At 44.5% G+C, this 15387-nt stretch overlaps 2 protein-coding genes across 9 annotated transcripts in view; one reads left to right on the plus strand and one right to left on the minus strand.

The window, feature by feature from the left end:
* The window catches only part of TRAF3IP3 (TRAF3 interacting protein 3), a 74722-nt gene extending 71244 nt beyond the window's left edge, over positions 1 to 3478 (plus strand). For 6 of the 7 annotated variants that reach the window (XM_040424015.1, XM_040424014.1, XM_040424016.1 and 3 more), the window contains 2 exons: positions 1188 to 1301; positions 3192 to 3478. In XM_040424015.1, the coding sequence (XP_040279949.1) occupies positions 1188 to 1301; positions 3192 to 3287 (210 nt within the window). In that variant the 3' untranslated portion in view covers positions 3288 to 3478. Of the gene's footprint in view, positions 1 to 1187; positions 1302 to 3189 lie in introns of all 7 variants that reach the window. The other variant, XM_040424020.1, reaches the window with a different exon arrangement.
* Positions 3479 to 3522: 44 nt separating this feature from the next.
* C3H1orf74 (chromosome 3 C1orf74 homolog) lies at positions 3523 to 9324 on the minus strand. 2 transcript variants are annotated; one of them, XM_040424021.1, is made up of 2 exons: positions 9115 to 9324; positions 3523 to 6040 (listed from the first exon to the last, which is right to left on the minus strand). In XM_040424021.1, exon 2 carries the CDS (start codon positions 5996 to 5998, stop codon positions 5222 to 5224), a length of 777 nt encoding a protein of 258 aa, XP_040279955.1. In that variant the 5' UTR covers positions 5999 to 6040; positions 9115 to 9324; the 3' UTR covers positions 3523 to 5221. The 2 variants fall into 2 exon arrangements, with proteins under 2 accessions (XP_040279955.1, XP_040279957.1); XM_040424023.1 differs by lacking the exon at positions 9115 to 9324 and adding an exon at positions 8886 to 8971.
* Positions 9325 to 15387: the final 6063 nt, after the last annotated feature.

Raw genomic sequence — 15387 nt, forward strand, 5'->3', positions numbered from 1 at the left:
GATCCTTTATTTTGAGCATCTATTGTGCTCTGGATCTGACGGAATTGACAAAAACATATGCAAAATTAGCACAACAGATGCTCAAAACAAAGGATTTTGTTTTATTTTTCTGTTCTGCCGGATCAGATGAACAGAAAACTAAATGGTGATGTACTGCATAGAAAAAAAACATAGATTATATCATTATGAAAAATGACATGCTGTAACACTGGGGTGCACGATCCAATGACTATATAATGACAAATGGCCATGAGAAAGCAAAATGAAAACGAGTGAGCAATGGCTCCTGCACACAGACTTGTATAGTGTTCCTCAGACAGAGCTAAGGATTTACAATATGGACCCATGAACTCTCCATATGCTTTCATCTAGTACCTCAAAAAAGAATCATAGACATTCTAATTTGGGATTCATTGGAGTATGTTAATATTTTTTTCCACGGACACCATGTTTGGTTATGGTATCACATTAGGCCATGTTTATGGGGCCAGAGAAAAGCCCATCCAAAGTAGCTCAGGCTACTTTCACACTTGTGTTGTTATTACTGGTGTTGAGATCCGGCGGAGCTTTGATTTTGCACATCAGTATGCATCCGTTCCGTTAGGATGCGGTTCTGTGAAATCAAAACGAAAAAAAAACGGATCCATTACTAAATACATTTTAAGTCAATGGGTGACGGATCTGGCTTTATAGGCTCCAAAAAAAAAAAACGGATCTGTCACCATTGACTTACATTGTTTTCAGTACTTGATCCATTTATGACTGGACACAAAACCGCAGCTTGCAGGTCACAAAACAGAAAGCTGCTGGAATGGAAGACATCCTGAACAGATCTCTTTCCATTCAGAATGCATTAGGACTCAACGGAAACGTTTTTTTTCCGGTATTGAGATCCTCTGCCGGACCTCAATACCAGAAAACAACAAGGCAAGTGTGATGGTAGCCTAAGATGATGCCCAACTCAAATAGAGGGGAAATAAAAGAAATCATCATAATCCAGGAACATATGTAAAGTTATATGACATGTTACCATTTACGGGGATCGGTGTGTCAGCATACAAGCCTATTGACTTGAATATGCCAGTGTTTTTATTTGCATAAGTAGTTTGTGAAGTCTTAACGGATGTGCCACAGCCCCAGCTTCCCAATGCATTTATTTGTTCATGGCAGTCCTGTTTGTTTGCCAGTGTGCAGGTCTGAAGGTTGAGCTGGACCTGGTCACTGATGAATATCGCTCTTGTCAGAGAAAGTTGAAGCAATGTCGAGAGGAGCTAAAGGGAATGTCCAGAAAAAACCCAAAGGTAAAATTAAAGTAAACGGGATCACTTAGGAATATTTTAGCTCCTATCCTACAAGGTCAGGAAATCCTTTCCAAAGGATAAGATCCCATCAATAACAATAAATGTGGCTCATACACGTGACTGTCTTCTGACCCGAACTCACTGCATAGTAGTAATTTACCATGCAGTGAGTTCCTATCGCACCACAGGTCTATTGTAGTGTACTTACCGTACATCCTCACAGGCTCAGACTGGCCCACAGGGGTACAGGGGAATCCCCCGGTGGGCCCCTAGTCTCCCACCCCCTGCACAAGTGGCACATAACACATTAGATTTACTGCACTACATACATATATTCAACCAGCCTATGTTCATATAAAAAACTTAAAATTATTTATTATATTCAAATGTATCCGTATAGTGGGCCCCCAAAATACATTTTACTGGTGGGCCCTAGTTACCCCAGTCCGACACTGCATCCTCATATCCGGGAGATGCCCCTGACACTCAGGCCCCGTTTCTCAGATCGAGCACGGTCGTGTGCCTGATCCCTTACAGAAAATATAACCAGTGTGCAAGTGCATAGGGTGAGGACTGGCCTTTCACAATCTTCTCTCTTGGATGGGATGATACAAAAAAAAAGGAAAAAGGTACACTTACCCCGTTCTCTCCTATTTGTTAGCCAACACCTGGCTGCTGCAGTGAAATAAAGCATCACATAAAATAACCCCATAGTGTGAATAAGAATTTATGGATTGTTCACACCCTCCCGGTCCATACCCTGCCCCTGGTGTTTTTTAGTGTCTCCCCCCCAATTACCCTTAGGCCTCATGCAAACCATGGATCCACAGAAAACACCTTCAATGTGCAATATGCATTTTTCTCACTCCCATTAGTAGAAATGACTATTCTTGTCCGCAATACGGAGAATAGGACATGCTCTATAATTTGCGGAAAGCACACTTGGGACAGCGGACAGCAAAAGGACAACATCTGAGTGCCATCCATTTTCTTTGCTGACCCATAGAAATGACTGGGTATGTGTGCAATCCGCAAAAAAATACGGATCGGACAAAAGTATAAAATATGGTCATGTGCATGAGTGTTTTCATACGGTGATGAGGCTCGTCCGCGCCCCTCCCCCCCAAAAAAAAACCCTGTACAGGACGAAGCAGCAGCCGTGGTGCGGGGACCAGGAGCGCCACGGGGTAAGTATATTCCCTCTGATGGGGGGCTGTTTGTGATATCGGATAACCCCTTTAATGTAATAACTTACGATTTTCTGGGTAATGTATGCTTTTCACAGTATACCAGTATTAATAAGTGTTCCCCATAGTTTTTGGCTTTCCTTTTTTTTATTGTCTTGCAACAGTGGTAGGTTTAAACATTTCAGGCATTAGGGTTCATCCACAGGATAGGGGGGAAACTATTAGACCAGTGGGGTGGTTTTCCACATAGATTTCAATGGAGTTGTTAACATAACCAGACAATCTGCAACAAAAACCACGATAAATAGGGCGCATTTCTGTGTGTGTTTTTTTTTTTATCTGGTTTTGTACGGATTTCTTGCCGATTTTCACTAGCGCTGTGTGGAGAGATTCAGACTCACGCCTGCGCTGTAGGTTCTAACCCCAGGCTATGAAGTTGCTGCCACACAGGATCGCAGCGCAACCCGGATAGCCCCTTTAAGACCATTTCAGATGTCTGTAATCTAGCTAGATTGTGACATCCACTTCCTACAGCTTAGCTGGAGGATGGGTGTCAGGGTAATGCAGCAATAATCCGTCTCATTTACACATCAGGGAACCTATTGCACATTTTCCTAAGCAAAAGATGTTTCTTGCTGGATAACCCACATGGGACATCCACGTTAACTGTTGAATGACACATCTCCCTCTTGTCTTCCCACAGAGATGCTGCTGCTTCTGGACGCCACTCTTTACGGTGATATTGGCTGCAGTGATGGCGTTCTTTTTCTCCAGTCACATAGAACATTATATGCACTGAAATGTTCACCTACCTCAGGTTTACTAAGGAACTGCATTTGTTAATTAATGTTCATGAACAGTTTTTAGTTTTGTTCCCAATTTTGTATGTGTATATTACAGTATTTGCCTTTTGCAATGTGAACAGAGATGTAGCACAACACAAGTAATAAAGTGCCTTATGCAAGACTCTGGTCTTTGCAGGATTATTGCCTTGATAATAAGAGATCTACCAAAGACATTTATACATGCCCTTTTTGTATTGAAAAAAAGAAAAAAAAAAAGAACTTTTTTTAAAAATATTTTATGTTAGTGTAGTGCTCAAGCCCTTCTAAGTTTTCCCTCCACAACAGCATCCAGAGCACCTGGCTGAGCAGGGAACTTCAACCAGCACCAGTCACAGTTCTGCGCACAGCCAGGTGGACGGGCACCACTGGGCAGGAAAAAATGGTAAAGGAGGTAGATGGATACTTGGTCGCTGCTACCCCCATGGGGCTTATTCAGCTAAAAACAGATCATTTTCCATCTGTGTGGAAGCAGTTAGTCTGTTTTTGCATCAATATGTCATCTGTTTTCCAAATCTGTCAATTTCTTTTCACTGACCCAAAATATGGGCAAGTGCATGGATCCATCGAAGGACATTTATCAAGACTAGAGAATACATACGCCAGTCTTGATCTCCCTGTGCTGGCATTTGATGCATCTAATTTATTAAGAGGCAGAAGCCTTTTAGTAAATTAGGCACATCTCTGCCCTGAAGTGTGTGAGAAGCCATAATTTGCAACTAACGACAAAATAGTGGTGTAAACACTTTAGTAAATGTCCCTCACTGACTTTTAAGACCATCTGGCAGCATGATCAACCCTATTACACCAAGCATATTTTCTGGTAAGATTGATCATTCTTAGTAAAACAATGTATTTCTTTATTCTCTAGGGTGAATAGTTGTGGAGATATGTGACGTTTTATATTTGTGCTAATGAGCATCAAGAGCACCAAGGGGCTGGCCATAATGCTAGGAGCACCGCTAGCTCTACACCCCTATGTCTGTGATAGCCGCCCCCCCCCATTTGACTGACATCTCATCTAGCCTTGTGTTCTCATGCCAGTGCCGAGTCCGCGCCTGCACAGTGGATCAGATGAGCACTGCTTTCCGAACTTTGGAAGCAGCAGAAGATACATTGCGCAAGCGTCAAGTTGAGACTGCTCGGAGAGAAATGCTCATCAGATCCTGTGCCAAGTTGAGTCGGTGCTGGCTCAAGAACACAGGGCTAGACAAGATGTCTATCAATTGGGAGGGGGGAGTGCACGAAGCACAGGGGCTAGCAGTGCTGCTAATGCTATGACCAGCCCCTTGGTGCTCCAAATAGGTCATAAATATAAAAACATTTATATTTCCACAGCTATTCATCCTATAGAAAAAAGAAATTGTTTTACTCAGCATGCATCGTTTAATAGGGTTGATCATGCTAACGGATGCTCTTTAATGTGTCAGTGTTTGGTCCATTTGCTGTCCCTTCTACACTTGGATGGCACAAGGATGTGAAAATCGTTGAATGAGCCCTTATGATCAGGATCGCAGAGGTCAGACCCCGCCGATCATGGTATATCTTAGCGATATGACATCACGTCACAAGATGGGTGTAACCCTCTAGGCCAGTTTCACACAAGCGTGTTGGGTCCAGGGTATATGCTCCATGTGATTGCCGCATTTCCTGGACCAAACTCCAAGCATCATAATTTATGATGCTTGGAATTCCTGCCTGACAGCAAATCTATTGTACTGTAGTCATGCCAGTACACTAGAGCCATGGTCAGGCAGGAATTCAAAGAAGCTGTGGAACCAGTTAACATCTAATCAGTAAGCTGCCAATTTGTTCAGGTAAAGGCAGTAAACTAGAGCCTCTCCAGCATGAAAGACCAAGCACGAAGAGAACTCTTTACAATGATGTCCTTTCAGAGAGCAACAGTCGGTAGGGTTACAGTTTTCATAGTAATTTCAGGGTCTGTGAAGTGACACTGTCCATTAAATGTTTGCTTTAAACTGTCTGTCCAGACCTGGAGGAGCAACTGCAGGGTATGGTATATTGACTCGGGAATAGTGAAGGAATACACCTGCAGTTTACGAAGTCCTATTTTGGGGCAGGTGGTGTCTACAGTGACATGCCTCAGTGGGGTAAAAGACAAACAGTTCTCAAAGTTCCTGGTAGTTTCAAACCAGTAGACTGCAGGATAATTCAGGAGGCAACCAAAGATGGTGCACAGATTCCATCCAGTAGTAGGGATCTCCGCTGCTGAAATGGCTCCTGGCAGTTCACTCTGGTAAGGTGTTAGGTGTGTCAGGAGATCTGAAAGCTCGGACTGTATGATCCAAAGACGATCTGAGGCACACAATTCAGGGTGCTTGAGTGTGGCAGAAACATCCATTACCTGTAGATCACCACTGTTGAGAAGCATCGCCAAGTAGGAAGCTGCCCTTGGCACATTGATGATGAGTGTCGTTCCTTCCATGTTAAGAATGTGCAAAGGCCCCTGTATGAAACCAATCTGATGAAGCTCCTTGAGATATCTCTGGATTTGCAGGACATCTACTGCACCTAAGTCATAAAGGAAGCATGGCTTTAAACCACAATCTACCGCCAAGATTTCTGCAGCAAGTCTCAGAGTGAATGACCTTTTACATCCTTTAAGATGCTGTTTAGCAGCAGAGTGCAGGTCTACGATGAGAGCCATAACTGTATAGATGTTGTGTGATCTTCTCTGGAGTCATCTAGCCTGGAAAAATAATATCATTTATATCTATTAATAATGCAGAAAATGCCCTATTTACAGTATCTTTGAGGAAAGTAAGTTTTCAACTTCATGAATAGGATGAGGAACTACTGTGATACATACACAGCAGATTTCTCATTTAAATTCTGTGGAAAGCTGGGTGATGCTGCTGAAGCTGGTGACTGGCTGCAGCAGTCACGTGTGTGGGTGGGTACCTCCTCACTGACGTTAAAACCAGATCGGTGGCACAGGTGAATATTGTGTCCGTTATTAGTTTACGCAATTTCCCCCTCACGCTAGATTTAGTTTGATCTTAGAAAACCCCTTTAAAAGGGCATATGTACCTATGAAACTGGCTGACCTGTTACATGTGCATTTGGCAGTTGAAGACATCTGTGTTGGTCTCGTTCATATGTGACCGCATTGCTGAGAAAAACGTAGTTTAAATATATGAAAATGAGCCTCTGGGAGCAATGGGGGCGTTGCTGTTACACCTAGAGACTCTGCTCTCTCTGCAACTGCCGCTCCCTCTCCACTTTGATTAACAGGGCCAGGCGTAATTATGTTTTCACTGCCTGGCCCTGTCAATCGAAGTACAGAGGGCGCGGCAGTTGCAGAGAGAGCTGAGCCTCTAGATGTAACGGCAACGCCCCCATTACTCCTAGAAGCTCATTTTCATATATTTAAACTACGTTTTTCTCAGCAATGTGGGCACATATGAACATAGGACCAACACAGATGCCTTCAGCTGTCAAGTGCACATGTAACAGGTTAGCAAGTGTCGTAGGTACAAATCTGCTGACAGATGCCCTCTAAGGCTCCATTCACACGTCCGCAGAATGGGTCTGCATCCTTTCCGCAATTTTGCGGAATGGGTGCGGACCCATTCATTCTCTATGGGGACGGAATGGATGCGGACAGCACACAGTGTGCTGTCTGCAGCCGCAATTGCGGAGCGCGGGCCCGATTTTGGGTCAGCAGCTCCGCAAAAAGATAGAGCATGTCCTATTCTTGTCCGCAGCTTGCGGACAAGAATAGGCATTTCAATGGGGGTGCCGGGCTGGTGTGTTGCAGACCCGCAATTTGCGGGTCCGCAACACACCACGGACGTGTGAATGCAGCCTTAGGGGCCTCTGTCAGCATGATCAGCCCTAGTAAAGCAGGTGCACTGCCTGGGAGGGATGATCATGCTGAATGCAATGACACCTCTGTTGCAGCAGTCCAGGGTGTAGTTTCCGAGAAATGCGTACATTATCTTAAAGGGATATTCCGGTATGTAAAAGTTATTAACTATCAGATCGGTGGGGGTCCTACCGCTTCCACTCTACTCGGCTATCTCTGCAACTCCCATAGAAATTAATGGAGCGGCCGTGCACATGTGCTACTGGCAACTCCGGTCATTTCATGGGAGCCGCAGGGGGCACAGAGCCCCTGTTCTCGGTGATGGTCCCAGCGGTGGGACCTCCACCAATCTGATAGCGATCTCCCGGAATACCCCTTTAAATAAGCACTTAGCAGACTGCTTCACCTCCACCGCTCCCCGGTTGCCACTTCCCCTCCCACACTGATTGGCAGGGCCAGGCATCCTCATTCTTCAAAGTTGTCTATGCCCTGAAATCCAGGGACAGAACTATCGCAGCATGCAGATTATACTCTCACTGGACCAAACCACTGAGATCCAAATTGCTCATGTGCCGATTGTAGTCTTGTCGGCACATGAGCAAGATTTCAGGGTCAGGCATCCGAATAGTGAGGATGTGGGCCATGGCTAAGGGTTCCACCAAACGGCATGGTCGTGTCAGTCTGCATTGTTAAAGGGAATCTGTCACCTGGTTTGACCATATTAAGCTCTCACCATTGCCATGTGTAATAAAATACCTTATCTCCTGCAGTGGTCTTCTTTCTTATATTCATGCTTTCATTTTGCTAGAAAAGCAATCTTTGTGATATGCAAATGAACCCTGAAGGTGCCCAGAGGGGCGTTATTCTTCACCCTCTGAGCCCAGTAACGCCCCCTGCAGTGCCTAGCCCGCTTTAGTTTATACCCCAAGCACGCCTCCTTGCTATGTAGTATCGTCCCACAGCCTAGTTTAACCGTGCCGCCCGCTCTGCTACGTCAGCTAATTCATTCAAACCAGGCACCTTGAATCTTCAGTTAGTCCAGCTGAAATCTCGCGCAGGCGCAGTACCGCCTACTGCCTGTGCGATCCGACCGCTCCTAAGGGCAACAGCTATAAGAAGACATCACTGAGCTCTGCGCATGCACCCACTATACCACACGACCATTAACAATACAGACCTGCTAAACAGTTCTCTCCTAATTAATTTCATTAAAGCCCACTGTGGATCTTTTGGCCATGTTGCAACTGCAACATGACCGCATCATGTGGCCATACCCTAACAGTGCGGAAGGGGGAGTGGCGACAGAGGAGGTGACGTGGTGCTCAGAGGGGCTAGGCCAGCCCCTTGGTGCTCAGAGCATCCCATTAACATAAAAATAAAAGCACACATTTCTCTAAAACGACACTTATGATTGCTGCAACAGAGATGTCATTGCACTTAGCATGATCAACCCTACCAGGCAGTATGCCTGGTTTACTAGGGTTGATCATGCTGAAAGAGGTACAACCGATTTCTGGGATTTCCAGGAGATGGTGTCACTGAATAATGTAATTACCCCTGAAACTTAACATTTATTAGTGATATCTTAAAATATATCCCCACAACAAAAATCTATTAAAACATAGAAAAATGGAGATCGTTATCAGCATATGGTACATGTGCATAAATTCTATAATATTCAACTGGTGCCATAAGTGCGGTTACTCCCGATATGTAGACCATTCACCATATCGCTCAGTGGGGGTTACTTGGATACTGCAGATAATCAGGAAGGACTAGGTTAATGCATAAAGTCCCCTTTTAGGCATCAGGGAAGCTAACCCTACATTTCTGTACTGTCCCTGCCTAAAAGCGGAGTAATGGCCCCGAAAGGGGCGGCCCCACTTATGATGGCTGTACCTGTACTAAGAGTCCCTACCTATCCAGTAATTCCCAGGCACAATGATAAGACTGACCTGCGGCGCAGATGGCTCGGCTATTGGCGTGACGCGTCCGTCAGAGACAGGTGCGCAGGCGCCGTATCTAATGCACACGCCTGCCGCCCCACCCCCAAGCATGCGTCCATTACGTGTCTGAAGAAAGGGCAGAATCAGGCGCAAGTACGTCACTCAATGTAAAAACAGCGCATGCGCCCGCTCCGTACTCCGGGCATTAGCGATACTGGCAGGCGGCATCCATGCGCGGAACTACCCATGCGTGAACATTAATAGCCGACTATGTCGGACAAATATATGATAGAAGCTAAGTACCCATACTCAAGAGGATAAAATATGCTTTATATATCTTTAAAAAAAAAAAAACTATTTGTATTATAGAAGTCCAGAATTAGTAGAAAAAGATAAAGGGGGAGGGACTGTAAATCCTATTAAATGCAAAATCAAAGAATAGCTTCTTTTAATGACAGGGTAATATATCCAGCCCTATCCAGACATTGGCTGTGAGTGCTACAAAATAGGAATAGGTGGATAGGAGATCAGGAGTCTCCAAATAAATAAAGCCCATTCCATCAGTCACAATAATTGATGTTAGATCACTCTCTGATCAAATACATCCCTTTTGACCGGAATATAGATTATGTTATGATGGTGGCCATATTTGTAAAGCCTATTCAAAAAATGTAGTAATAGAATAATGAGCGAGCACTCATACACTTGGCAACCAGATTGACATATGCAGAAAATATTTATTAAATCCCCATAAAATACAAGTAATAAAATTTATAAGAACAATGTAGCAATAATATACAACATTACAGTCACATATATTGTGGTAGATATGATCGATACTATATTTGATAAAAATATATTCGATAGAAATATTGAATAAATTGAATGGTAGAAAATTAAATGTTGAAATATTCAATAGAATATTCGATACCACTCAATAGTGTCGATAAATTCAATAATATATATCACACCAAAAAACTTTAAGTATATGCTGTTATTTGGGAAAGAGGGGGTATTATCTTCTAGAGCTCTATCCCAATTTGGGAAACTGAATGTCACTGAAAATGTTGTAGGTGTATTCACTGGGAGTGCAACATGTTCATAAAGTGTCCACAGGAATCCTGATAATGTGAAAAGTCTCTTATAGCATATCCTTTTAAGGTCGATATGAGCTTTGAATCGAAGAAAACTTTAAATCGATATTTGGCTTACCGTCTAGCGTCTGCTGTCTCCCTATTGCTTGAATGGAGCTTTAAATATTTGCCGGCTTATTCAGTCGCTCCATACAGCAAGCTAGTTGAAATTTCGCGGGAGTTCCAAAGATCGCGGGAGTTGCCACTCTATTCCGCAATTTCCTTCGGTGCAGCTTTCGACGATAAGAATAGTTAATCCTTTACTGTAGAGATTTTCTTCTGTATGGCCATACAGTATTATCGGAGGCTTTTCAATGCAGGTACATCACTTGTTTCACCATACGCGTTACGGGTAGATTCACTCTCCCTTCCTCAGTGGTCCACTGGGATCTCCATCGTGTATCTTATGTACATGTCTAGATATAGGGGTATCTCTTTTATGCCTAATATCACCTAGATGATCCCCTATTCTTCTCTGTATTTCTCTCACGGTTTTGCCCACATATTGGAGTGGGCAAGTACAGTTGCATAGATATACCACTCCAGTTAGCAAAATCACATATTTTATATTCCCTCTTTGTGGTCACACTCAAAAAACTCTTTGTAGTATGTATATATGGACATGCTATACATCCACCACACCTGTACATGCCACACGTTCTTTTCTCCTACCATGTAATGACTCTCTCAATGATCTCCCTCTTCTGTAGGTGATAGCTGGGTGGTCTGATATTATGTTTTTTATATCCGGGTCCATTTTTAAAAGGTCCCAATATTTATTCAGGACACCCCACACTCTCCTATTTTGGTCATCATAGGTCCCTATGATGCGCATGATCTGTTTTTTATCACTCATCCTATCTTCGTCCTTAGGTTTAGGGACGAGTAATTCTGTCCTCTCCTTATTACAGGCATATTTATAGGCGTTATTAAGTACCTGCTGTGGATATCCTCTCCTAATAAATCTAGATTGTAAATTCCTGGCTTGGCGGTGGAAGTCTTCCTTATTAGAACAGTTTCTGTATATACGCAGATACTGTCCTTTTAGTATACCCCTACGCAAACTAATGGGGTGATGACTTTCCCATTTTAGAAGATTGTTGGTCGCCGTGGGTTTCCTATATGTCTGGGTATGGCTACTTTCACACGAGCGTTCGGGTGTCCGCTCGTGAGCTCCGTTTGAAGGGGCTCACGAGCGGCCCTGAACGCATCCGTCTGGCCCTAATGCATTCTCAGTGGAGGCGGATCCACTCAGAATGCATCAGTCTGGCAGCGTTCAGCCTCCGCTCCACTCAGTGAGCGGACACCTGAACGCTGCTTGCAGCGTTCGGGTGTCCGCCTGGCCGTGCGGAGGCGAGCGGATCCGTCCAGACTTATAATGGAAGTCAATGGGGACGGATCCGCTTGAAGATGACACTATATGGCTCAATCTTCAAGCGGATCCGTCCCCCATTGACTTTCAATGTAAAGTCTGAACAGATCCGCTCAGGCTACTTTCAGACTTAGAAATTTTCTAAGTTATAATGCAGACGGATCCGTTCTGAACGGATGCAAACATCTGCATTATCGGAGCGGATCCGTCTGATGAAACATCAGACGGATCCGCTCCGAACGCTAGTGTGAAAGTAGCCTATGTATGACACCATTCTGCAATGTAATATCAAGATCCAAAAATGCTAAATGACTGTCATTAAGTTCATAAGTAAAATGCATCCCTATTTCATTTACATTTATGGTCTTCATAAACTCCACAAAAGCATCCCGGGGGCCACTCCACAGTATGAGTATGTCGTCAACGAAGCGGCCCCAGAACGCAATATATGTCCACTGGTTGTGATCCGTGAACACCACAGTGTCCTCCCACCAGCCCAGGAACACATTAGCATAGGTAGGCGCACAGGCACTACCCATTGCAGTGCCCCTGATCTGGTGGAAGAACATGGAGCCAAATAAAAAATAGTTGTGTCTCAAAACAAACTCCAGAAGATTAGATACAAACTGATTATGTGGGGTACAATAAGTGCCTCGTGTCTTGAGGAAGTGTTGTACTGCCACAAGGCCTTTGTCATAAGGAATATTACTATATAAGGCCTCTACATCAATGGAGGTCAATAAGGTATCTTCTTCCACCACCAGGCCATCTAAATTATTAAGAAGCCCCTTGGTGCTTCTTAATAATGTCCCTTCATCATGTCCCTAATATATGAAGAAAGGGCTGTGACGAAATTTCCAAACACTTTATCAATATATATATATATATCAAGGGGAGAAAAACAGAACTGGATCGCACATCCACAATGCTATGCTTTGATCTAATTAAACTCGCTTCTCAGCCTCATATTGAAGTGTACAGCGCCCCATACCTCATGCTGTACAAGAGACATTAGTGTACATTTTGATCAAAAGGCATAAGCCTACTTACCATGCCAAGGTCGCCTCTTTGAGTAGGACCTACTCTGAAACAAAGGCGCAGCACAATGCGGTGAGAAAGTGGCACTGCCCTAGTAGGCGGCGGGACCCAGGAGTCAAACAGCAACCCTGCTATCTGACAATGCCCCCCATGGCACTGGGTCCCACCAGCACAGCGCCACAAAAGCAAAGGCCACCACGCAGTACTGCACCATGTGAACAGTTGTCTAACACAACATGTCCATTGCTATCAGGAGCTACAGGTCAATTACAACTTATATGCAGACTGGTTTTAATTTGCAGAAGTCTGCATATAAGTGGTCATTGACCTGTAGCTTCTGATAGCAATAGACATGTTGTGTTAGACAACTGTTCACATGGTGCAGTACTGCGTGGTGGCCTTTGCTTTTGTGGCGCTGTGCTGGTGGGTTGGTGGGACCCAGTGCCATGGGTGGCATTGTCAGACAGCAGCGGTGCTGTTTGACTCCTGGGTCCCGCCGCCTACTAGGGCAGTGCCGCTTTGTCACCGCATTGTCGCTGCGCCTCTTTGTCAGAGCAGGTCCCACTCAAAGAGGCGACCTTGGCATGGTAAGTGGGCTTATGCCTTTTGTTCAAAATGTACACTAATGTCTCTTGTACAGCATGAGGTATGGGGCGCTGTACACTCAAATATGGGGCTGAGAAGCGAGTTTAATTAGATCAAAGCATAGCATTGTGGATGTGCGATCCAGTTATACTTTATCAATATAGATTCCCACCTTTTGTGAGATAGAATAAATCCCTGCTACTATTGGTCGTCCTTTCAAAGGATTAAGCCCTTTGTGAATTTTAGGTAGCGAGTAAAAAGTGGGAATCTTAGGTTTCTCATTGAACATATATTTCATTTCATTACTTTAGAGATCAATTGAGTCTCCACTGCTCCTATAAGAATTTTTTCCAACTTAGATTGAAACTCATTGTTAGGTCTCTTTCACACGGGCGTCGCGTGTGAGGGCCGGATAGGATGCGGGTGCGTCGCGCGATTTTGCCTGCTAGTGAGGTGAGTTTTGTATGCGATTGCGTTGTGTTCTTCATTTTTTCCGCGCGAGTGCAATGCATTTTGCACGCGTGTGAGAAAAAACTGAATGTGGTACCCAGACCCAAACCCGGACTTCTTCACTGAAGTTCGGGTTTGGGTTAGGTATTCTGTAGATCTTAATATTTTCCCTTGTAACATGGTATTTGATCAGAGAGTGATCTAACATCAATTATTGTGACTGATGGAATGGGCTTTATTTAGACTCCTGATCTCCTATCCACCTATTCCTATTTTGTAGCACTCACAGCCAATGTCTGGATAGGGCTTGAATTGTTTCATGCCCATACATATCCCTGTCATTAAAAGAAGCTATTCTTTGATTTTGCATTTAATAGGATTTACAGTCCCTCCCCCTTTATCTTTTTCTACTAATTCTGGACTTCTATAATACAAATAGTTTTTTTTTTGAAGATATATAAAGCATATTTTATCCTCTTGAGTATGGGTACTTAGCTTCTATCATATATTTGTCTGACATATTCGGCTATTGGTGTTCACGCATGCGCTGTTGGTGCTTTTACATTGATTGACATACTCGCGCCTGATTCTGCCCTTTCTTCAGACACGTAATGGACGCATGCTTGGGGGCGGGGCGGCAGGCGTGTGCATTAGATACGGCGCCTGCGCACCTGTCTCTGACGGACACCAATAGCCACCATATGCACTTCATGCCACCGTGCTTTCTCTATACTGGTCTCCTGATGAACCAATACATCTAATAGGGGAAACGCGTCAAGAGACTTGAAAATTGGAGATCATATACCTCATGGGACAACTGATTGAAAGAGCTGGCATCATTGTGACTGGGAATTACTGGATAGGTAGGGACTCTTAGTACGGGTACAGCCATCGATAAGTGGGGCCGCCCCCTTCGGGGCGATTACTCCGCTTTTAGGCAGGGACAGTACAGAAATTTAGGGCTAGCTTCCCTGATGCCTAAAAGGCAGGGGCGGACTGAGAACCCTCAGGGCCCCCGGGCAAAATAAATCAAGGGCCCCCTTACAGGCCCCACCCATGTTCTGCTGCAAGCCGCACCCTTGTCCCGCCTCCATGCCCCGCCTCCAGCCACACCCTACACAATCTTTAATAAGATTTCAAAGTTAAATCGACACAAAGGGCACCCAGACCACTTCAGCTCATTGAAGTGGTCTGGGTACAGTGTCCCTTTTGCAAATCGAGCTGCAATGTTCTAGAGAAACTGCATTGTTTACGTTCCAGCAATAAGTCAGCCTCTAGTTGCTGGCAGCCACCTGAGGGCTTCCTGGATTAAAACAGACCTTTGGTCCGGTATCTGACGCTGGACGTCCTCACACTCTGCATGATGACCTCCAGGGTCAAATTTTTCCCCATAGGAAAGCATTGATTCAATGCTTTCGTATGGGGTGATCTAATCTCAGCGTCCATTAGTGAGCTTCTGTTAGAAGCAGTGTGGGCATAACTACTGTGAAGGGGGCACATATCTGGGCATAACTACTGTGAAGGGGGCACATATCTGGGCATAACTACTGTGAAGGGGGAACATATCTGGGCATAACTACTGTGAAAGGGGGCGCTGTAACTACTGTGAAGGGCCTAGCCGTCTGGGCAACCCCACAGATCATCCCCCCACCTACCTTGTACTTGTTCCACTGATCCTCTACTTGCGGGCTACATGGGCATGAG

This window comes from Bufo bufo, chromosome 3 (assembly GCF_905171765.1).
Source record: "Bufo bufo chromosome 3, aBufBuf1.1, whole genome shotgun sequence".
Lineage (NCBI taxonomy): Eukaryota > Metazoa > Chordata > Amphibia > Anura > Bufonidae > Bufo > Bufo bufo.